At 34.0% G+C, this 25,634-nt stretch overlaps 1 protein-coding gene across 1 annotated transcript; it reads right to left on the bottom strand.

The window, feature by feature from the left end:
• Positions 1 to 2: 2 nt before the first annotated feature.
• On the bottom strand, positions 3 to 15,023 carry LOC115991680 (protein PLASTID TRANSCRIPTIONALLY ACTIVE 12, chloroplastic). Its single transcript, XM_031115521.1, has 12 exons — positions 14,804 to 15,023; positions 14,528 to 14,586; positions 14,343 to 14,407; positions 11,886 to 12,545; positions 10,953 to 11,065; positions 6,455 to 6,714; positions 5,901 to 6,022; positions 4,751 to 4,819; positions 2,169 to 2,222; positions 1,920 to 2,027; positions 1,269 to 1,428; positions 3 to 419 (listed from the first exon to the last, which is right to left on the bottom strand). Exons 2-11 carry the CDS (start codon positions 14,559 to 14,561, stop codon positions 1,333 to 1,335), a joined length of 1,581 nt encoding a protein of 526 aa, XP_030971381.1. The 5' UTR covers positions 14,562 to 14,586; positions 14,804 to 15,023; the 3' UTR covers positions 3 to 419; positions 1,269 to 1,332.
• Between the last annotated feature and the right edge of the window lie 10,611 nt (positions 15,024 to 25,634).

Raw genomic sequence — 25,634 nt, 5'->3', positions numbered from 1 at the left:
AATATTTGGAACCAAATTTCAATTTCATAAACGATTGAAATGATATAAAAGTGGGGACAGAGTACTCATCTATTTCACTCTAGTTATGAACTCAACAAACTTCTAATCAACCTAACACATAGATATATGCTATTCTAAAACCCCCAAAAACAACCAACATAAACTATAAGTACTGTATACTAGTACAAGCCATAAGCAAAAAAGAGTATGTACATCCAAATTGGTTGCATGCATACCATTAAGACATTAACCATTTTTTAACAAACTTCTAGGACATGAGCTACTACAATACAAATCACAGCCCAGACTTGACCGGCTGAACCCATATTCTAATGGAGGTCATTGATTACAATCCCCCTCTCCTTTCCCTTGAGAGTTCAGTCGTCCAAAAGAAGAAAACCTTTGCAGCTTGCTCTTGGCTGTGAGAAAATAAAAACCAAAGAACATAAAAAATTAGAAATATTTAGAGAAGCTTGAAGCAATGTCCTAGGCCCCTCACCCTAAGCTTATTTTAATACTCAAGACCAAGTTGGTCGAACCAATCCCATGTTCTACCTTCAAAGTTCTTTCATTCTCTGTGTGTGTGTGTTTGTGGTGGTTTTTGGGGGGGGGGGGGGGTGGGGGGAGGGGGTTGTTTGAATCCAAAGACAGTGACATAAAAAGGTAATATGATTTTGACATAATGAGCAAATTATTAATCTATAATAATTAACAGTTTTTTAGGACTAAGTGGGATCATAAGGATACTCAGTAATGATCTTATCTAGTGGTTTTTTTTTTTTTAAATTACATTATGTTATTTTTTACTAATGTAATTATTTTCTAGTATTAGAGTATTTGCAAATACACGTGGACAAACAATTCTTATTTCTGAGGACAGACAGCTATCTTGGTTTTTGAAACAATAAGTTTCTATTTGGTTCATAATGTTTAAGAAGTTGCAATCAAGTTATTTTAAATTGTCTGAATAAAGTCTTTTCATTAACCTCTCTCAAATCCTGCATAAATAGCTTTGTGCATTGAGTACTACCTTTTTAAAGTATTTCATCATCCTTATTCTCAATAACGACTTTAGAACAAGTCATCAACCTTACTCAAAGAGAATAGTGAACACTCAAAGCATAAATTTGGTGAAATGTAGCAGTAGAATAATTCGTAAAATATTATTAGTAAATTGTTTTTCTCTGTTTTTAATAATAAATAAAAAATTAAAAAAATAAATATTTTTATTGAGAGAAATTCAACTTCTTGTAAATTTCAGAAATCACCTTGAATTTGTGAAGCTCTGGAGTACTTTTCAATGTCACTCTCTATTTCTGAGACTTGAGAAAATCAGTTGTCTTCTTCAAAGTCCAGTAGAAAATCAGTCAAGTTTTCGGAATCATCTATGGCTTCTTCCAGAGACAAGGGTTCCTCCTTAGGTTTGTGCTTCAAGTTTTAAGGAAAAAAACAGACCAGATTATACAGCTTGAAATGAAAGAGAATTGTTAAACAAAGAGCAATATGAGTGGCGGAGTATCTTCCACAAGTTAGTGCTCTAAAATTTCAATTTCTACGTCCTTTCTCTTAGAGAACTTGTTGCTGCTATCTGGTGGATAGTATTGGTTCAAAAAATAAAAATTATTGACACCTTTTTTATCAATAAGGGATCCAACATAACATTTAACCATGTTCATGCAAGTATTAGGGAAGATGCACATTCATTTTAACTGATATATTTTGCTTGCTGCATATGAGATCCCACCTTTCCATTCTTGCAATTGTAGCTTCATTATATTTCTGTACCTTTTCTTTTTCCAAAACGAGATATATGAAATTTGTGAATTAATATTTATCTCAGAAAATCAACCATAAATTATGGAAGCCTGCAACAGAAACAGGATCGAATGAAGGATGGACAGAAATTCAAAAAAAATCACCTTGGTTTTGCGCAGCTCAGGAGTATTTTTCAAGACACTCCAATTGCGTGTAATTTTCTCCTCCCCTTCTTCCTCAACCTCAACCTCAACTTCACTATCCTCTCCATCCTATTGCAAATAAGTCAAAAGGGAATGACATTACTTAAAGAACAACCATTAGTGGCTTAGAATTCTGATCAAAACCAAGGGCGTCAGCATGAATTGAAGATGGATGAGAAGGATCAGAAAAGATGAAGAAATGAAACTTACATCATCTTCACCAATGTCAACAGCTTGTGCCATAGCGTCATCCATAACTGTTACCTGTGTGTATTGCAAATATTCAAGAGTCAAACAATTAACAATTTAAGGTCAGAAGCTATATAAAGTTCAAAAAATTTTCCTTATAGTGAGATTTCTTAATTTTTTGATAATTAACATACTTAAACAATTTATATAATATTTCAAGTATCAAAATCCATCACAGGTCAAATGATTCTTGGATAGATAACTTTATCAATAGAAAACAATTTCATATATGATTGTATCAACTTTGAAGTTAGGCAAGAAATTTCACATTATAGATGTTCTTCAAAATGAAAAGAGGGATAAAAGGTAAAAGTGCTAGATGGTAAAGAGGAATTGACAGCATAGATAACTAGTATGGATGGTCCACTCATTGGGCCATTTCGTAAATGTGGTTGACACTGACACCCCACCCCACCCCACCCACCCCATAAAAATCAAATTCCCAGAAAAGCCTACCCTTCTTTATGATATATTTATTTAGGTAAAAATCAACTAGATCAAAGACCATGTTAGATGGTTTTTTAAAGGCCACAACTCATTATATTATTGTGAAAATCCAAATGGACTTTAAAAATGCACCTAAACATATTACACTTTTATTAGTACAAGGTTACGCTATATAATTAAAAAAGAGTTTGATACACAACAGGTTTAATCAAATTGTCTGTCAAGTAGCAACATTACCCTACTAGGTTGCCAAAATGTACTCATGGGTGAGTGAAATTCCCCAATGCAATATCTAAAATGGAAGAAAAAGAAAAGGACTGATACAGAGAGAACTGTTGTGCCAGGGCTTCGTTTCAACATAAAATAATTTAAAATGTAATCAGAATTAGGGGCTTACATTTTAATATCTCATCCTTTTTCTGTTGTTTGTCTTTCTCATCAAAAAGACAATACCACCCTCACTAGATCAATTCACCGGCCAAATTAGAAAACCAAATGATTAAGAAATTGGATCCTATGTACCCTCAAAAACTATCAACAGTGGACACAAACACAAGTTAACTAAGCACTAGACTACTACTAGATCCTATTTCCATTAAACGTATCAAGAATATTACTCAACCTCTCTTCCTCCCATATAGTTAATACCATAAGAAGCTTGAAGAGATTTAAAATGAAAATAGCAAACGAACCACATATTCCAGGAACTACGTCCACAAAAAAGCTGAAATAGAGAGCAGTAGCAATTAATTGAGAAAATTTTAAGTTCCTTGAATTCCAGATTAGATATGTGATTTCATGTGACTCGAGAGTTCCTTAAAAAAATAGAGAACTGTGGATAATTTACAGAAAAGACAAATTATTGTAACAGAATGGTGCTATGTGTAAGAACTCTGGGGAGTCTGGATCACCTTCTGCTTCACTGCCCTATAGCTACAGAATTGTGGAGTATGGTTTTCAGCATGTTTGGGGTTCAGTGGGTTATGCCGCTAAGAGTTTTGGATATGTTCTCTTCTTGGCGAGGTTGTTTTGGGCTTCATCAAAATAGAAGAATATGGGAAGCGGTCCCTCACTGCCTTATGTGGTGCCTTTGTCGCAAACGAAATGCAACAATTTTTAGGACAGAGAAAGAACTATTCCAGAACTGAAGATGTTTTTTTCTTAATTCTCTGTTTTCATGGCTGCCTTCATTGGGTTCTTTTTCTTTTTCTTCTCTACCCCATGATTATGGTGGTCTCTAGTATATATCCTGTATACATTGTTTTTATTCTTCAATAAATTACGTTATCTATAAAATAAAAAAATAGAGAACTGCCTTTGTGTAGAGAGAGACAATGGATGGGGCCTGAAACATGAGTTCAATGAGAGAAATAGAATCTGACAGACCTGCAATGGTGGTTGCTGGTTGGACGGGAAGCAACACAAAATTACAACCAAGTGAGATAGAAAACCTAGGAATCAGCACCTTGGGTTGATTAGAATCAACATCAAGCCATTGGAGAAATTCCATTAACCAAATCAGGCTATTCCCATAGGAGTACAATAGCACACGTACATCAACTTCCAAGACTAATACCTAATCCTAGTTGACTTGGATAAATGCCCAATTATTAAATTATGAAATTAACTTTGACTCTAGGAAATTAAATAAAACACTAATAACCTAATTAGCTAATAAAACCTATAATAAAATCTACTGGACCAACAGTAAAAATACAATTGACTTACTAAATTTTTTTTTTTTTTTTTAAAAAAAAAAAAAAAAACCTAAATTTAAATAAATATGTATTTATGCTCCCTGCATCAGTGATGATCAGTCATTCTCCAACGTCAACCTCTAACTAGCCAATTTTATGACACAACTTAACATAGAAAAGAAATGGAACATGTACTTTTCTTCCCAATGCTCATTTTAAAGCAGAACAAAGCAAGGCCTAAACAAGCAAAGAACAAATTGAAGGACAACGATAAAATTACATGTCACTAGATACTACATATATATTCACAGTTTTGATTAGTGAAAATATAGTCTACCCAATTTGAAATACAAAACAAAAATCAACACACAAGTAAAGTTCATATGTATTGCTTCAAACCTTGAGATCTTCAGTCTTCTCTTTTGCTAAAATCTTTTCAAGCTCCTCCCTTGATATGATTTTGCCGTGCTAGTAAAATTGAAGGAAAAACGTTAGAACTTAAAATAAGACAAATAACTACAGGTGCCGTAGAAAATATTTAAATATTCTATTTATTGACACACACACACACACACACTCTCTCTCTCTCTCTCTCGATCGAACAACCACATCAGGCCTTGATGGAAACTCTATTTAAAAACAAAAAACAAAAAATGCCACCTATGTTTTCATTTATTCCCTCCATCCCATTTTTTTGATCTTTCTCTATCATTCTAATTATCTAAGGGAACATCAGATATTTCTTAAACTACATCACACTTATGCTTTGACTTGGTACTTGGATATAATGAAGGTGGTACGTGCTAGAAAATCTCAGCTTTACTTCCCATATAATTTGCCCAAATGCAGAAGTAATTATTGTAAGTATCTAAGCCCAAGTAAGCGATTCAAGCCCAAAGACATAATAACCAGATGAAAAGAATTATTTTACCCATTGACTTCTTCAAGGCAGAAATAAGAAAAGTAAAATTAATCCTCACTCTGTCCGAAAATAGACAGACTGTGCAAATGGCACACATTTTAATGAAACAAAATAAACATAAAAATCTCCTAAAATGCCTTTGGTGGACCAAGAAAGGTGGGTTCAAATGTAAGGATGGTATAGCAAGTAAATGGATTAATGCTTTTATTTTTGTAAACAATCATTTATTTTGGGACAGCACAAAAAGAAAGCATCCCATCAATTTAGTACCAGGACCCATCAAGTAACTGGATGGTAGAAAGTTAAAGTTGTCAGTAATTTGTCAAGTTTAGTCCATGGACCTATCAATCTATCCACGACCCTCTGTAAGCCATAGACTGGTCAATATATTACAAATTCCAGTTATCTGGTGAATGCTCCAACATTGAGCTGTGTCATTGTCACCCAAAGAAGACAAAAAATTATTCCCTTCCAGTTCAGCAACTGAAAATTTATTTTATTAAGAGTATGATTAGAATGTCATCAAGATTGATGAAATATTATGACTTGCTGCCTGACAATAAGCCTCTCTGTAGTGTTAGAGAGAGAGAGAGAGAGAGAGAATGAATTTGAACTTCGAGTGTTTACCTCCTTCAGGTGATCCAGCATATTGGGCGTGGGTTCATGAAAATCTGGACCTCTGAAATCAATCACTTCATCAGGATCTTGAATGTAGTTCACAGTTGGGTAGACAGGATCTCCTCCCCATACTGCAACCCCAACAGAGTTCTCAATTACCAGAACATAATAAAACAAATATGGCAAGAGAGTAATGGATTGAAAATTTCCAGCTTTGTTGCTTTAACAGAATAATTGTAACTAAAAATCAAATCTGACAGTTTTGAATGGTTAATGGCACAAAATATGCATAGGCAATGGTGACTGTCATTGTATAAGGCACCACGATAAAAGCACGAACATGAAATTTGTAGGTCAATTACACGACCAATATAGAAGAGATTAAAAATGAAAAAAAAAGACAGAAGAATCCATGCAAACAGATGTTTATTATAACAATAAACCCAATCACAAAATCGTAGAACTTGTACTTATTCATATGGAAATTAAGATGATCAAGCAATTTGATTAAACAATGAAAACATAGAAATAACGCACAAAAGTATTAGCTTTGGAGTAGATACTTTGCTTTATTTGATCCTCCCGCATTCGCATTGCTAGAGGATCCCTACGAATACGCACATCAGTCCCCATCATTATGCGATACTCTCGATCTGTTTGATGGCAAAACATCTCAATCAGTTGGGTGTTTTCATCTTCACCAGTCTCTTCGAAATGTTTCTGAACAGCTTCAAGTGATGTGTCCCTTTTCCATGCTTTTACCCATTCAGAGTAGTATGCTATTGGACCTATTCTGTCTAGTCTCTCTTGTTCAGCTCGAAGCCTACAAAACCAAGAAAGTATCTTTGTTCATAACACTACAATACAACTGCAATTGTTTGTGATCAAAAACTTTCAGGTGGCCAAGCAGTCAGGAATTGTAAATTAACGAAAAAGAGAAAGGAGGGCAAGTAGAAATGGATTCATTTCTTTTTATCACTCTTTATATCAAGCATCATACCAATGCACAGATACTTGCATAAATTTTTGCACAAATATTTAACATATAAACATAAGAAGTTAAACATGTCCTTTTACTTTAAGAGATAACTAAGCTTCATACATCAGCAATTAGGTTTGTTGAACTTCCATGCTTACATCTCCTAAAGTATCATTCAAACCAGGGTTCATTTAGCAGGCATGTTGAAAGAGTATGAACTACGATTTCAGTTGACATACATCTCTTGCCTGAATTCTAATGTGTACAACAAATGGAGAGAAGGAAAGAGAGCATAAGTTTTTTTTTTTTTTTTAATATAAGTAAGGAAAATTTTATTAAAAACCAAAACAAACCCAAGTACATCGCAGATTTGCTGCCTAGGAGATTAACTAATGATGTAGAGGAAGGTTGAAATGGGGGGGAAAATACCCCTATGGTAGAAGAAAATTGTGTGTTGTATATTGTGTTTTTTTTATTTATCAGTAAATAAAAACTTTATTGAAAAAATGAGAAAACAAGAGAAGAAGCAAATTCCTTGGCACACAGGATCTGTACAAGGAAAGCAAATGTCTACCCAAAATTACATAAATCTACAAAATCTAAAATAGCAGGTATGTCAAGACCACTCATAGCAGTCCTCCATTCAAACAAAGACAGAAGGAAAATGCACTTCAACTCGATGATAGAACAATCCTCCCCTTCGAAGATTCTGTTGTTTCATTCTCGCCATATGTTCCACATAATAAACTGTGGAATAACATCCCAAACAGATGCCGACCTATGTCGCCCAGCACCTCTAAACCAACAAGCAAGCAACTCAACGACTTGTTTAGGCATAATCCAGGAAATACCAAACAAGCTAAATACAAAGGACCATAAATCAGAGGCAAAAGGACAATGAATAAGCAGGTGGTCCACTGATTCCCAATCATTTTTACAAATACAACACCTGTTAACAACACAAATATTTCTCCCTTAAATTAACCGAAGTTAGAATCCTCCCCTTCGCCGCTGTCCAAATGAAAAAAGCTACCTTAGTAGGAGCTTTCACCTTCCAAATACTTTTCCAAGGGATGGGGTGATTACCTCTATCAGATAAGATTGAATAGAATAGCTTCACTTCAAAAGAACCACTCCAGGTAGCTACCCATACAACTTTATCTTCCTCATTCCTATCCACCTTAGAAAAATAAAGAAAAGCAAAGAAAGATTCCAAACTTGCTAGATTCTTTTACATTATAACAAGAAAGTTAGCATTAGTTAACGGTATGGCACATTGCTGGTGAGCAAGCAAGGTGTGAGAATTGCTCTTATTATTTTTATATTAGTTTGTTATTTTATAAGTGTAGGGCTATTCTTGAAATCTTGCTATATCACTCTAAAATAAATATATGCTCAGGTGAGGGACTAATTGATTAAGCCTTACACTACCTCTCTCTCTCTCTCCATTCTTCTCTTCTTTGTTCTCTCTAAACCCAAATCTTTCATATTTTACAACTCAACTCAAAATAAGCCCTCAAGCACTTCGAATTAAAAAGGTTTTTATCTTGTTGAAGTGGACAAAGAAAACATTTATTTTAAGTAAAGAAAGCAAGCTTCATAACATTCTATTCTTAAGGGTCCAATTGTTTTGAAATAGAACATTTTATTGCTAAAAGTATGTAGTGCAAAATGCCCATGAGCTGTAGCTCAAATGACTCCTCCACTTGTGAGCACAAGGTGGAGGTGAGGTCATGGGAGCCACTGGATGCATGTATTACATTTTTAAATGTAATAAATTTTATTGATTTGAAAAAAATCCATCAAGTATATAGGGGGTATATGAGATGAATAATGCATTAAGTTCTAAGATTACAATGACCCTTGAATTCTAATAAGTTATCAAAAGGATATGCTCCTATTGCCATCATCCACTCCAATAGTGTTTGGAAGAACTGCATTTTTACTTCTAAGATAGACTGTGAACACCCCTTAAAATTCTAGCATTTCTTTCATGCCATATGCACCACATCAAGCAGTGAGGGATAGCCTTCCAAATTGTGTTGTTTCTATGTCTTCCAACTCGGCCTTGCCAACATGCTAATAAATCTACAACATCCCTAGGAAGCACCCAATGAACACCAAATAGCCCCAAAACCAACTCACCAAAATTATATTATCCATCCTCAAATTATCTGCTGTTAAAAACTTAAATCTCCCCAAGGATGCAGTTCAAACAAAGAAGGCAACTTTTGAGGAACTCTGGGTTTCCTAATACTCTTCCATGGAAACTTTACAAATTGATCATAGATATACCAACCTCTATGCCAATTGATCAATAATAATAAGTAATAAATTAATATAACTACATATATGGATCTTCATCGTGCACAGGCAAGCCGTCCTAATTGAATGTTTCTTATCCTCAAGCAGGTCTGTCTCTACCTTCTCATGACTCGTTCTATTTGCCTTGTCTTGCCAACCATCCAAGTAAATATCCTCACTTTAGTCACAAATGTTTTTCAAACATGTTTACCAATTGCCCACTATGTACCATAAGGTATATTACAATAATGGTGAAATGATTAAATCTACATTCTATTAGCTTAAGTTTTTGGAACAAGTGGTAATTTATCATGGTATCATAGCAGATAGTCTTGAGTTTGAACCTTGTTTCCATTCTACCTTCCACTTAAAAAACTTCAATTTTCCATATATTGAACTTTGTTTCCACACATGAAAGGGAGTGTTACAATTATGGTTAAATGATTAAATTCCCCATGTTCTATCAATTTAAACATTTGGGACAAGTGGTAATTTATCAATATAGCTAGCCTTAAAATATCCTCCTCTTCTTGTCTCTCCAGATATGCCATATCAAGCACAATGACACCACATTCCATATTCTATTCCTAAAAGTTTTAGGACCACAATGCTAGCAATGAAGCACTTTACGTACTTTCTTTGGAATCACCCATCTCACCCCAAAAATTATTAATATAAACACTGATAGTGATGCAGGGAAGAATGATGGGCTGATATGATTTAGAACTAGATGGAAAGTGAGGTGCTTAGAAAAATTGATAGGTGGTTAGGCACCTCTACAAAGACCACACAGTTCTCAAAGAAAAGCTCTCAAGGCTTAATTTCAATCAATATCCAAAACTGATTTACAAAGTGCTTCCTTTCTGGTACTTATACCAGTTGTTTGGCATTGGCAGCCTTCTAGATGATCGACCAGTTTCTATATCCTATTGTCCAATGCTTAAAGAATCATCCAACTAACTAACTAATTAGTTACAAGAGGATTAGGGTGGCTACTGCAGCTGAAACTTAGCTGCTGACTTAGCTACTGTCGCTACAGGTTGTGTCAAGGCTGCAAATGTAAAAAGGCTCTTGAAATGCCCTGCATCAAATAGTTCCCTTGCTATCGAGCAACATAACAACAAATGATCAACATACTCACCATGTCTCACACATACACCAACAATTTCCTAGAGACCTACACCATTTAATAAGATTGTCTTTAGTGATTATCTTGCCCCATGATATAGAACACAAAGAAAGCTATTCCCAAAGGAACTTTCATATGCCATGTTGCTTTCCATGGAAATTCTACTGAGTCAAACCCTCTTAGCACCCTGTAGTACAAGCGAACACTAAAGCACCCTTTTTACTTAATTTCCAGAACACATTACTTCCCACCTCATAACAGTTGGTACAGTCATGGATATAGCTGATAGCCCCTAGATGGCACCTTTGGTTCTTATTTTTCCTGTGTTTTTTTAACTCCAAACCCTCTATAATCCCCAAACAAGCTTTCTTAATCATTAAATCCTAATATCTAGAGCCTTTTAGCCCATTCATATAGATTTTAGGACACCCTAATCTCTAAATAAAAAGACAATTGGAGATCACAATTAGTATACGTCCTTAATTAGTTCCTGGCTTGATAGGAATTATAGTACATATTCTCTCTCTTTGAATAGAAACGATAGAGAATTGTGTGTGTGTGTGTGTTTTTTTTTGGGGGGGGGGGGGGGTGATGCAAATGGAAAAAAAAAAAATTCAAGTATAAAAAATTAAATAATGATCAGATTTACCTTTCTTCCTTGAAAAGATGGCGTCTAGCTCTATAAAGAGAAGTCTCAGTTAATGTTGGATGTTCACCGTAAAGTTTTATTTGCCCAGTCTCAGCCATTGCTTTGAGAAAAACCTGCAAAAATTATTATAGGTCTAAATCAAGATAAAAGGCCACTTATTGTGTCCTAGGGATGTCTTGGATTTTGTATAAAGTGTGACAGACACATTTCAACCAAGTAATGCACAATGCTGATGTGAACATAATCCATCATGCAACTAATGCATAAAAGTGCAGAACCCACTAATGAAAGGGTACCAGAAAAGGGATTATCTAATTTGAAAACCAATTCAACGGATGGATTTTAACATTAGAGTTAATAAAACACCGTTAAATCACAAAGCTCAAAAATGGTCTAGCCATTCTGACTCTTTGGTTTGACCTATAGATCCCTCATGGTGGTAAAGCTCACATGTATGACATGTGGGCGTATACATGCAGTACATAATTTAGTGCCATCTGACCTTTGGTCATGTTAAGTACACCCTTAAGGCACACATTATGAAAACATTGAGAAAAATAAGCTGAGATGACAAGATCTCTAGGGTTAATTTAAGCATAGTTTAACAAGCACATATTGTTGATACAAGATAACATTCCTAGGGTTCTATTAAGTATACTCAATCAAACACGTTTTTAAGAAAACATATGATGAGAAAACATTTGAAGATGACGTACGAGATACTTTAGAACCAAATATTGATCTCATTAAATACACACCAGCTAGCATTGGGGTATATATCAAAAGCACATGTCATTTAGATATGCTTGCACTAACCCTCTGTCTCTCTCTCTCTCTCTATTAAATTTTTGACCCATGACAATGCAATCACAATCAACATCAAGCATTGCACTTAGGTTGCATCATTTTTTTTTTTTAAATGTTTGCACTAACCGTCTCAGAATCAGGTCTCCTCCTTTGCCACCTGGACCATTGCTCTTTCTCTGGCTTTCTCCAGTTCCACCATAGTTCTTCGCTAGTAAGCGGATCCTCTATAGGCTTCTTCACTTTTGGATCAACAAAGGGATGAGGACGTCCAAGTTTTTTGTCTAGATCAAATCCAGTTTCTTCTTGCACAGGTTTAGTGTCATAAACAACATAATCAGACAAGGAATCTTTAGGCTCTTCTGTTGTGTCCACTGAACTTTCATGTTCCAGTGGATTACTTGATTCTAAAATCACACTGGAAGATTCAGAAGAAGCAAACGATGTTTTGTACTTTTTTCTCCTACTGCCAGGATTTTTTCCATAAGATGGAGATCCTAATGATTCACCAGTTGGTTCAGGAGCCCTGGCAGCCCTAACTCGACTAACTGTGCCTTCTGGCCAATACTCCTCCCCTAGAATACTTGCACGAGCACCAGAGGCTGGTTCCATCTTCCCAGATGTCGAGTCCAAGTAGCTATAGTAGGGTGGACGCTCAACAGATACTTCTTTGTAGGGTTCATCTTTCTGCTCACACTTTATACAAGGACGTTGAAGAGTCCTCTGTGAATTATTCAAGCAATGTCTAACTTTCAATGTTCCTGCTGGAAATGAACCTATAAATGATGACTAGATAGTTCACAGAACATTAAACAAGTTAGTGCCAACAAAAACAATAAAAGAAGACAAAAGGAAAAAACTAAAATGAGGCTAAGTGATTTGAGGATGAAGCATCTTCAAAATAAAACAAACATATTTTGTAGTTTGGCATCTACCCTTTGATACATACTCATTGAATATGATCCAGTATACAATGTATACACGCTGAACAAATCCTATAACTCATAAACAAATTCTGAAAAAGAAAATGGACACATACAGGAACTATAATATGGGTCAGATATGGCCCTTTTTCAAAACTATAATTTCTATAAGTAAAACAATATAATATTATAGAAAGATTTAAACTAGGCTAGACAGAGAGAGAGAGAGAGAGAGCCATGGAAGCCCTAAACAAACTTGATAAATTTCTTACATCTTCACATGTGGTTTGCTTCACACCAATTATAATAACTCTTGAGCATATTATTCTAGATGAATTAACTAAAACATGATGTTTCTTCAATATCTTTTTCCAATTACATTTTTGTTTATCGTCAACTCCCTGCCATGTCTATATTTTACAAGTACCCCATGTCTTGATTCTCAATGCTATTTAGAGGCAGAGTATAATATTGAGTAAGCGTGATTCTGAATTTCTAACTATTGTTCTATCAGCAATTCTTAAACACAGAAAAATCTTGGAAAAAGGAAAGAAGGAAACACTTGGAAAGCAGACTTTTTGCCCAAAATAGAGAAAATCAAATCCCAAGCTAGACTCCCTTCCTTATGGAATGGAATGATGAATACAGCTCCACATTAAGATTAGATAAAGATATGTATTTGTTTTGCATAGGTCTGATCGATAGAAAAAATTGACATATTAATGAAGACTGATATAGGCCATAAAGAAACAGTCCGGCATATAATGTCTGTCCCAAATCGTGCTTTGGATTTAATTGTGCTTTATTTATTTTGAATTGTGATTAGTAGAAGAAACATGTTATAGTTCAATTTACAATTCAACTTTCGTTTATATTTGTGGACCAATAAGTCACAAGAAATTAAGAAAGACGTTGTTGAATTTGTGGTTTTCAAGCTATCTAGCCAAATTCCAAACCTTATAGTTGTCACTTATCATATTCAAGTGAACCAATTCATTAAAAAGCACAACAAGGGGTGCAACCCTAGGAACTATGTACAATTTGTAAAGTATGTCTCCATTAGGAAAACCATTAAAAAGCACAACAAGGGGTTAACTATGTACAATAAAGTAATAGGAAACCTAAGTACAGAGTATATTTAACTATTAATTAGTAGTTTTTTTTTTTAAGTAATAATGATTTTATTAATAGAGGAAAAAGAGTACTCTTAAGTTCACGATGATGAACACAAAGTACATGAAAAGAAATCAACCAAATCAATTAGAAAGGTTAACTTAAGACTGAAAATCAAAAATCAAAGTAGAACGCGTAAACCCCAAGCCCGAGACCAATCAAACAAAGACCTGATAACTGCATCACATCAGACATGCTAGTAGTTGTTTTTTATTTTATCCTTTTTATTTAATGGGTGATAAATAAAAACGATGGCAAGAGTTATGTTTTAATTTCTTCCAACGATTAAATTTCACAATTTGTTGATATCTTGGACCCTTTTTTTTTTTAGGCTACTTCATCCTTTTCAATTGAGCTAGTACTTTTTTATTATTATTTTTTTTTTAAATCTTACTTATCAAAAAAAAAAAAAAAAAAAATAATTCTCACAAAATTTGCAAGCATAAAATCTAAATCCACCCACATAAAAAAAAGGTATGGATAAACAAACCTTCAAATAATTCGAATATGGCTTCCCAAAGCCATCTGCAGAAGCTACGCCTCGAAATCCTCTGTCTACCATACACCCAAATAAAATAAACAGAATTATCATTTTCAAATTTAAATTAAGAATTAAGATAATAAAAAAAATAAATAAGAAATTCATGTATGTAACAAGAAAAATAAAAAACAAACCTTGATAGAACCAAAATGCAGAAACAGATGCCATTCTTTCTAATTCAACACATGGGTATCTGTAGAAATGACCAAATTCAAACAAATCAATCAGCTTTTTTCACAAATCACAGAACCCCATTCCACAACACGCACACACAAAGTGAATTTTGTATGCAACAAAGTTTCCTTAAATTTTGTTACTTTTTTTTCTTATCACTCTTAAGGTTTCATTAAGTCAAAAAAAAAAAAAGAAAGGAGAATGAAACCAAGTAAGGGTTGAGACATGGAAAGCACCGTTTGTTTGGTGAAAGATTTGCAGTGCTCCAGAGTTGAAAGTGAAGGAGGAAAAAAGGGGTTTATATGGTTGAGCCGTTAAGAGTTGTGCTTCTGAGAATGTGTGAGTTCGGTTATAACTTAACGATAAGATTTTTAACCGAATTTTGGGATTTCAGGGGTTTAAGCTGGAACTGGGTTTTGAGCTTTCTTGGGGTTTATCTTTTTTTCATTTTTCTTTTTTTGAGAAAATTCTGGGGGTTTATCTAATGGAATTTGTGAAAGTGGGACCCGCGCCAAGTTATATATTTTCATAACATTTTTATAATTATTATTGGTTGTAATTTGAATTCATAACTTAAATTACTTATTTTTTTGTCCATATATGTTTAAACACTTTCGCAACAAATTATATATGATAAATTATTATTGGATTTAATTTGAATTCATAACTTAAATTACTTTTTTACTCATCCATATTTTTAATGATCAACAAGTTAATAAAATACATACAAAACAACTGCACACCCTTAGCATGATAGTTATTTCACAAATACAAAGTTCTTATGGGATGTAAGGAGGAAGAGCCAAAATTTAAGTTTCCACCTTTTGTGACATCAGTTTGATACTGACCTAATGATCTGTTTGGATACCGCTTATTGCTGAAAATTGAAAACTAAAAACACAATAATAAAATAATTTTTAAATGTGTGAATAGTATTGTGGGACTTATTTTTAATGAAAATTTTGTTAAAAAAAGAGGCTTGTAGATCCCGTAAATAGTGCACGAACCATTGCCAAACGCTGGATGCAGATAAAAATAAAAAAATTTAGCTTTATCCAAACGTTCACTATTCCAATACCAAAATTAACAATGATTTTATTGAAAACACCTTTTAAAGATATTATGTATTAAAGTTTTTTGTTTTTTTGTTTTTGTTTTTGGTGATAAACCAATTTTCTTTGTTGATTTCAGCTCTTAGCGTTACACCAATTCTCCAATTGCATTCCATTTGCTTCGGTATATATTTTCAAACCAGCCAACATATATATAAAGAGCCTTGTTATAAAGATAAAAATTTAACTTTTCAATTGCAAAATTGCCTATTGTATCTATCAGTTATAACAAAAGAAGGTGGATGACCATTTTTTTTTTTTTTAAGAATATTAATTATTTTAACACACACGGGGAAAGGGAAGAAGGTTTTAAAGAAATTGAAATTGATGTATATCCAAAGGGCCTTAACTCTCGAATATACAGCGGAGAGAGAAGAATGTCTTAAAGAAACTAACAATAGTGTATATTAAAAATGACCTAATTCTTGGATACACAGCACAGACTTTAAACTTTTTTAACTCACACTTATTTTCTAATGTGGGATTAACCTACTATTTTAGGTTCTAAGATTTTAGGAACTAAATGTATTAGAACTTCAATTTATAATGTGTTGGCAAACCCTGATAAAAACTTAGAGTCTAGATTTAGGTTACTCAAAGTGTATTTATTTGTAAAGTTGGAATCGAGTGACTATAGAATTTATGTCTAAATTTGCAAGACTCGATAAATCGAAAATTAGACTTGATCAATCGAACCTCGTGCAGATTATTTTTTCTGCAGAATTTCCAACTCAGTCCAAGCCCCGTTTGACGTGTAGGGTTTTATATTTTACTCCAAGTATAAAAGGAAAAACTCTAGCTACGTTTTAGTGGTTTTTGATGTGTTGTGTGTTAAATCTCTTGTGAGATCTAGAAGTGTTTACCTTCATACACACTTAGGGTTATCAAGATTAAGATTATGTCAAGAACTTCGTGATCGCTTCAGTTGCTGCATAAAGAATTTAAAGAAGATCTAAAACCTTTGAATGGAGTTTCAAAGCCACAAGTAGGAGTAATTGTGATTACAATGGATCAAGAAAAGAAGTAGTCCGTGGACTCGGAGCTGTCAAGTGGTCGTAGTAGTAAGTTTTCTATACGAGGTAGTAATAGGATGTTAATGGTTTAAGTTCTATTATAAAAACTTCAATTCTTTCATAATAGATCTATTTTACCTTAAGGATCGCTAGGTTAAATCCTCCCCAGATGTTAGAAACTGAAAAAAATATGGATGGACACCCAAAGTGGGCATGTCCTCCTGTATACCTCAAGATAATTGTAACATCCAAGAGTTATGGAGTAATGGTTTGGACCGTTACTCTACCCCACTAAGTCAACTATCCCACTCAATATTAATGGAGTAATGTGTATATAAACACCAAGAGTGACTGTGAACGAATTCTACATTTCTCATAGTGTTTACAAAGTGTTGTGAGGCTCTTAGATTGTGGGTTATGTTTGCATCACTCTAGTAGTGTGCAACACCATCGAGAAACGTTTTTTTTTTTTTTTATCGTGGGTTATACAAACTGGAATTTAGAACGTGTTTGAATAGCTGGTCTGCGTGGAGGTTGGCTCTAGACAACGTACAACAATCTTGAAGCTCCTGTGTGATTGTCAGTTTAGGCCAAGAAAGGTATGCCGAATAACCGATTGTTTATATTCCGCTGCAAGTCTCTGTTTCTTACATTGGTATTAGAGCTTTTATAGGTTGTTCTCAATATCATAGACATATATATATATATATATATATATATGATTAGTTCTTAATGCATTTTATGCTTCTGAGATATGTTATGAATATCTATGCACCTTACGTGGCCTTCAATGGCAAGTTTTGATTTTGAGCATTTCGTGCCTTGAAATTAATATATGTTGTTTATATTACATGTATTTACTCTATTACTATTAGCATGCACTGTAAAGTAGACTCATGTGCCACGTTTGGGATCCTTGTCTTTGGTGAGATTTTTCTGTTTTATGCATATTAAACCTATTGATAAATGAGTTTCTTTAGGTGAAACGTACTATTCAGCCTAGCATTTATTTCTCATGAAACATAAAAGGTATATGCTTCAATGATATGAAATTGATTTAATTTTGTAAATTATTTAATTCCATTATTATTTCTTAGTGATATATGGTATTAATATATATATATATATAAATATATATATATATATATTTACACAACATTAAATATTATATTTAACGCGACAAAGAAATAATTATTTCTTAGTGAAATAATGAGATGCCTATATGAATTGTTCTCATGAGTTTAAATTGTAACAACATGTTTGGCTTAATAGTTAATTGATAATATTGATGAATTATTTTCAATACATATATTTTGTAAATGTTTAGAATTCAAATATGAAATAGTGGGAGTATGGTTGAGTTGTGTTATCTCCCATACATAATTTTGCACGAATAGATTAAAATTAAGCTTAGTAATAAACACTAGTGGCATAAGAGATGATTAAGAAGCTTAGCGAATTTTCGATCTTGCAACATGTGTTGATTATCTAAGTTTATTTTAGATCGAACCTCAAAATTTTTGAAATGTGTGTGTAATGTCCCATTTGTGAAATTTTGTAGTGAAATGGCTTCCAAAGATTTAGTTGTTGATCTCAATAAAGGAGAGAAACTAGATGGTGAAAATTACAATATTTGGCACTGCAAAATCCAGTATGTGCTGAATGAGCAAGAAGTCCTAGAGACTCTGACTCATTCGTTGAGTAAACCTGATGAGGGAAGCATTGAGCAACACCAACGTGATCTTATTGCCTATGAAAGTTGGCACAAGAAAGATTTGTGTGCACGCTTTACAATGTTAAGCGACATGCACAATGACTTGATTAGTGAATTTGAGCAGTATACAACTGCGCAAGACATATGGAAAGCTCTACAACTAAGATATGGAGGGATATCAGCCACTAGACTGCGTGGCTTAATAATGAAATTTGATTCATATAAGATGCGCTCTGAACATAAAATGAAGCAGCATCTCAGGGTGATGTCCTCCATGATTCGAGAGCTCAAATCAGCTGGAAACAATCTTACTGAAGAACAATAAGTCCAGGCAGTGATTTCGTTCACTACCAAGCTCATGGGAAACGATGTGTCAAAACTTGACACATAATGAGAACATCAAAACATTTGATGATGTGGCTTGTCACTTGGAACTTGAAGCTTAGCGCCTTGAAACAGCCAAGCCGATTAGTTCTGTGCACATGGTCGAGACTAGCTCGCATAAGGCATCTAGGCCTAAATGCAAGCAACCTGAATATGCTCCTAGACAAGAGAGACCTAATGGGCCACCGCCTAAGAAGACTAAGTTTGTTAAGTGCAATACTAGAGGAAAGCGTGCAAAGAATGATAAGTCTAAGTTAACTTGTTATAATTGTAGAAAGAAATGGCATTTTGCTTATGATTGCATTGAGCCAAAAAAGGTAACACCTAATCCTACATCTTACCATGTTTTTGTAACTAGTCATGTCCTTGTTGCTAATTTTGCTCCTATGTGGACTGTAGACTCAACAACAATGGAACATATAGCGAGAGATAGAGTGGGATTTGTAGAGTACCCTATTGGGAGTAGAGACATCAAGGTGGGAAACGGAGCTAGCGTGGAGGTACTACCTACAAGCTAGAGTTGCGAGGTGGTCGCACTCTATTACGCCATGACGTATATATGCTTCAGAGATCCGGAGGAACTTATTTTCCGTAGTTACTTTTTTAAAACTTGGTTTCCGGTTTATTTTTTAGAATAATTATGTTTTATTGCATTTGGGAACAATTTATTATGGTCGTGGTTTTATTTTAAATGGTTTTTTAATTTTGGATATTGAATATTATAATAATGATAGTTCGTTTTTTTTTTTACTTCATCTGATAATGCTTTTGATAATTCGAATATATGGCATGCTAGGCTTGGCCATATAGGGCAAGAAAGGATGACTAAGTTAGCTAGAGAAGGCCTTATGGGCAATCTCACTAAGGTCACTTTGTCCACATGTGAACATTGTCTTGTGGGAAAGTCAAAAAGAAAACCGTTTGGAAAAGCCACAAGGGCATCTTTTCCATTGCAACTAATCCACTCTGATATATGTGGTCCAATGAATGTGAGGGCAAGGCATGGAGGTTTCTACTTCATCACATTTATAGATGACTAGACACGTTACGGTCATGTCTATTTGATTTCTCATAAGTCTGAGACTTTAGATTGCTTTAGATGATACATAAGATTGGTTGAGAATCAATTAGACAAGAGCATTAACGCTTTTAGAACTGATCATGGGCGTGAGTATCTATTTGAACAATTTAGGGAGCTCTGTGATGAAAAAGGATTTGCAAGGCAGTTAATGATGCCCTATATGTCGCAACAAAATGGTGTGGCAAAAAAGAAAAATTGAACATTGCTAGAGATGGTTAGGTCAATGATGGCGCAAGCTAACCTACCAATTTCGTATTAGGGGGATGCACTTTTGATTGCAGCCTATATACTTAACCTAGTGCCCTGTAAATCAGTATCTTCCACACCTGATGAACTATGGACCGGCAAGAAACCTGACTTGAATAACTTGCAGCCATAAGGTTTAATAGGTGTTCACAATACTTCTTATAGATATGGGAAGTTAGGACCTAAAGGAAAGAAGTGTATCTTTATAAGATATTCTGAGCATTCCAAAGGCTATGTGTTGATAGGTGAACAACCAGATGGAAGTGTCACTAAATTGGAGTCACGTGAATTCCCTAACATAAGTGAGGTTGAAAAGAATTTGACTCTTTATGAAATGATGGATCAAGAGGTAGGCGCCCCAAGTAGACTAGTAGAGGACAAGGAAGAAATTCTTGAAACTCCTAAAGATAATGGAAGCGACTCACGACCTAGTGGGAGCACACCACTAGAAGTTGATCCACAACAACCTCAACCACGTAGAAGCAACCGTGGTAATGTTCCTCGTCGTCGTTTTGAGATTGAGGGGGAAGCTTTCATTATTGCTTCACAGGATGATGATGAGCCAAAAACTGTGCAAAAGGCTCTCTCATCTTCTATTAGTGATGAGTGGATGAAAGCAATGAATGATGAAATGGAGTCTATGATGACTAGTCAAGTTTGGGTTCTGGTAGACCTATCGTTGGGATGAAAAGCAATTGGGAACAAATGGGTTCTTAAAATCAAACGCAAGGCGGATGGGTCAATAGAAAGGTATAAAGCTCGATTAGTGGCAAAATGATACACTCAAAAGAAAGGTGTTGACTACGAGTAAACCTTTTTTCCGGTTGTGAGGTTTGCCTTTGTTCGGCTCATTCTGGCCATTGTTGCAAACTTGAATTTGGAATTATACCAAATGGACTTTAAGACAGCTTTTCTTAATGGAGAACTAAATGAAGAAATATATATGGATCAACCTATTGGCTTTGTGACCAAAGGTCAAAAGCACAAAGTATGCAAACTTAAGCGATCCATATATGGTTTAAAGCAGTCATCTAGACAGTGGTATTTGAGATTTCATCGAACCGTTCTATCAAATAGGTTTACGATGATCGAAGAAGATCACTGTGTCTATGTAAAATGATCTAAGGGAAGTTTCATTATTTTATCATTGTATGTCGATGACATATTATTGGCTTGTAATGACATGGAAATGATTATTACCACAAAAGGATGGATGTCCTCTAACTTTAAGATGAAGGACATGGGTGAGGCAAATTATATTCTAGGGGTTAAAATCCTTAGGGATCGCTCAAAGAAACTTTTAGGTTTATCACAACAAACCTAAATTGAGAAAGTTCTTGAGCGTTTCCAAATGCATAATTGCAAACCCATAGATACTCCTATTGCAAAAAATGAGAGCTTAAGCCTTGATATGTGTCCTAAGACTCAAGATGAAAAAGAAAAGATGGCTCGTGCTTCTTATGCTAATGCAGTTGGAAGCTTGATGTATGCAATAATGTGTACTTGGCCCAATATATGTTATGCAATTAGATTAGTCAATAGATTTCAGTCTAATCTAGGACTTGCTCATTAGAAAGCTGTCAAGAGGATATTAAGGCATCTTAAAGGGACAGCAGACTACATCCTTTGTTATTAGGGTTCAGATTTACGTACGATTGGCTATAATGATGTTGATTGGGGTAGTGACCTAGAACGCAAATCTACATCTAGATATGCTTTCTTGCTAAATAATGGCGTCATCACTTGGAGTAGCAAGAAACAACCTTGTATAGCATTATCAACTATGGAAGCTGAGTATGTAGCATGTTCAACAGCTGTTCAGGAAGCAGTTTGGTTGAGAAGGTTCTTTCAGAATCTTGAGGTTGCCAAGGATGCCTTATATCCCGTTACGGTACATTGTGATAGTATGGCAGCACTTGCTTATGCTAAAGACTCTTAAGTATCATGGTAAAACCAAATACATTGACATACGATATCACTACATTCGAGACATGGTTGCTCACAATGAAATGGTTCTAAAACACATTCCTACAAGCCTTATGATTGCTGATCCACTAACAAAGCCTATAGGAAGGGATGTCTTTCAGGCTCATGTTAGGAGTTTAGGGTTACGTAGAATATGATAATATATTGTTTTTTAGTTATCATTTATTGTACTCTTTTGGGATATTTTGTTTGAGATGCATATGATGTTATTCAGTTAATAATATGTATATTTACACACATATATACCATATGATGAGTTCTATGGTATGAAAGGTATGTCGACAGGCTTAGGCTGGCTTACTCACGTGAGCAATCGCCTCTAGCACTTGAGTAGTGAGCAGAGATGAAACATTGTGTCATTTAATGCTTATGTAGCATATATAGATGGTTGACACAAACAAATGTCACCTTAGTTGGAACTAAGATGAAGTCTATAATATATTTATCTTAATTAGACCATACATGGATAGCCCATGATCCATGTAACCTGTGGTTAGCTAGATGCGAGACCTTAATTTGACGCCTGAGGTACCAAGCGAATAAATGACTTGAGTTAGGCGCTTGAGTAGTGACTAGACCAAGATTTATACGGTGTATTGAGTTAAGATATACGCTCTTACTTAAGAGAACTCCACCGTAGCATGTATTGAGTTAAGACTTTAGGAACTAAATATATTAGAACTTCAATTTTTAATGTGTTGGCAAACCATGATCAAAATTTAGAGTCTAGATTTAGGTTGCTCAAAGTGTGTTTATTTGTAAAGTTGGAATTGAGTGACTACAGGATTTATTTGTCTAAATCCGCAAGGCTTGATCGATCGAACCTCGTGTAGATTATTTTTTCTCTAGAATTTCCAACTTAGCCTAAGCCCGGTTTAACGTATAGGGTTTTATATTTTACTCAAAGTATAAAAAGAAAAACTATAGCTACGTTTTAGTGGTTGTTGATGTGTTGTGTGTTAAATCTCTTGTGAGATCTAAAGGTGTTTACCTTCATACACACTTAGGGTTATCAAGATCAAGATTATGTTAAGAATTTTGTGATCGCTTCAGTTGCTGTATAAATAATTTAAAGAAGATCTGAAACCTTTGAGTAGAGTCTCAAAGTCACAAGTGGGAGTACTTGTGGTTACAGTGGATCAAGGAAAGAAGTAGTCTGTGGACTCTAAGTTGTCACGTGGTCATGGTAGTAAGTTTTCTACACGAGGTAACAATAGGATGTTAGTGGTCTAAGTTCTATTGTAAAAACTTCAATTTTTTCATAGTGGATCTGTTTTACCTTGAGGATGGTTAGGTTAAATCCTCTCCAAGTTTTTTATCGGTTTGGTTTTCTTGGGTTATCATATCGTGTGTTCTTTATATTTTCGCATTATTTACATGATATGATTTGATTGTGTTAACCTAGATTTGAATAATTTATCTAAGTAATTACTTGGCTAAATAACTAGGTTAAACAACTTGTGTTTTAAGGTGTCTAAAAACGTACATACTGTTTTTTCTTTTGAAAATACTAAATATTTTGTTTTATTTGTTATGTCTACTACTTCCTTTTATTTTATAAACAAAAAGGATTGATTCGTGTACTTATTTGATCAAATGGTTAAACACTTACCCTTATGAACAATCCACCATCATAAAGTCACAATTGAAACTCAAGGTAAAGTCATTTGTCTTACATCGGAGACACCTGGATGGTGGGCTCAATCAACTTGAAGGACGTGTCGTAAATTTAAAAGTTTCAAGTTTCATCCATAATACTATCGATTTACAAGATTTTTCAAGTGTCTCATGGTCAGATAGTGATATATATATATATATATATATGTGTGTGTGTGTGTGTGTGTGTGTGTGTGTGTTTAGATACATTAGTATTTTTTTTATGATGAATGATACATTAATATTTCAAACTTATGACGTTTTCTCTATGATGATTGTTTTTATCATTACCAATTAATTTTTAGTGTAAGTGGGGATCAAGCCTTAGATATTTTATTCGACAATAAGAGGCTTTCGCAATTAAGCTAACTTGATACTTTGGTGAGTATATATATAATATGTATGACAAAGTTTTGCTACAACTTGACTCGGTATAATTTTTATTGAGTGTAAATTTTGACAAAGCAACTATTGTACTACATTTTCTTCTTATAAAAGCTTGCGGGATTTCCAAAAGATCAAATGTCAATAACAATAATATCAATCAAATGTTAAAATTTTAAGTTTTTATAGTTTAAAATTATACATAAAAAATAAGTGTATAAATTAAATAGTAAAATGACTTGTGATTGACACGAAATTTGACATTAGCATAATAATCATGTAAGTGAAAGCTAGACTTTCAAAATGAGAAATGCTATGTCCACAATATTTTCACAATAAATATTAAGTGGTAGGTTGTTATTGATTGACCTAGAATAACAGTTTTTATTACACACTGCTCTATTACATACACAGTACACACAAATTCTGTGATTTTTATTCTATTATCAGATCACAACACCAAATCAATTTTTTATGTAGGTAGAGATTGAACTCGAGATCTCTTTATTTAATTATCAAAAACTTTATCAATTGAACTAATTAGAATTCACTTGCTTATGCAACAAAAAGTGAGTAATAGCCACTAGCCTAAAATGCATCATTCCTCTTTTATACGTGGGTTTTATTTCTTTCTCAACTGCTGCAAGTTGTAACTTCACATCGATTTAGTTGTAAGAAAATTATTAAAAAAAAAAAAATCCCATCGTTTGAAATTTCTCCTTGCAATTGCTGAAGGGTTCAGTTCAAAGTTCAAACCCATTTGGTCCAAATATGTGATCCTAGGTCAGAGTACAAAGTATTGGAACAGATTTTCACTTTTCTGTCAATTATAGATTACGAATCAGATGTTTTTAATTATACTGTGGCAAAAACTTTAAAAAGAGAGAGACAATGTTTACTTTAAAATAAATTAAATTAAATGAATGAGAATATGTTGATTTGTTTGTCTCTAAAGCGATAAAGTTTATGTGTACTTCGTATATAATAGAGCACACACTGCTATTCTAGATTTTATATTGTAGCAAAAACTTTAAAAAGAGAGAGATAATGTTTACTTCTCCTTTTTTTTTTAAATGAATGAGAATATGTTGATTTGTTTGCCTCTAAAGCCATAAAGTTTTTGATGAACCAATATAAAGGCAGGTTTGAGTAAGTAGTTTACAAAGTCTTTAACATAATCATTATCAAAAAAGACAAAAAACAAAAAACAAAGTCTTAAAGTGCTCTGTAGCTTCTAATCTTTCTCTTCATTTTTTTTTTCTTTAAATTATTATTTTAAAAAGCACTGTACCCTCTCACACCGAATCCGATAGTACATAACATTTTGCTTTTAAATGGAACTCACTCAAGTACAGTATTTATCTTTCCTTCGAGCACAAAAAAAAGTACAGTATTTATATTTAATTATTTATCTGTATTTATTTTTATGGAAATTGATCAATTACACTTAATTGCTTAAATGTCTCATTAAAGTCTTGGGATTATCATTAC

Source organism: Quercus lobata, chromosome 5 (genome assembly GCF_001633185.2).
Source record: "Quercus lobata isolate SW786 chromosome 5, ValleyOak3.0 Primary Assembly, whole genome shotgun sequence".
NCBI classification, from domain to species: Eukaryota; Viridiplantae; Streptophyta; class Magnoliopsida; order Fagales; family Fagaceae; genus Quercus; species Quercus lobata.
The sequence above is the reverse complement of the archived record's forward strand: the minus strand, read 5'-3'. Positions and strand labels throughout refer to the sequence as shown.

What these genes read in the sequence shown, in the direction of transcription:
- LOC115991680 (XM_031115521.1), bottom strand. Translation starts at nt 14,561, where the DNA reads ATGGCATCTGTTTCTGCATTTTGGTTCTATCAAG. An exon ending in CATATTCGAATTATTTGAAG is followed by an intron (nt 12,546 to 14,342) that starts GTTTGTTTATCC and finishes TGAACTATCTAG; the next exon opens with TCATCATTTATAGGTTCATT. An exon ending in CTGAGCTGCGCAAAACCAAG is followed by an intron (nt 1,429 to 1,919) that starts GTGATTTTTTTT and finishes TAAAACTTGAAG; the next exon opens with CACAAACCTAAGGAGGAACC.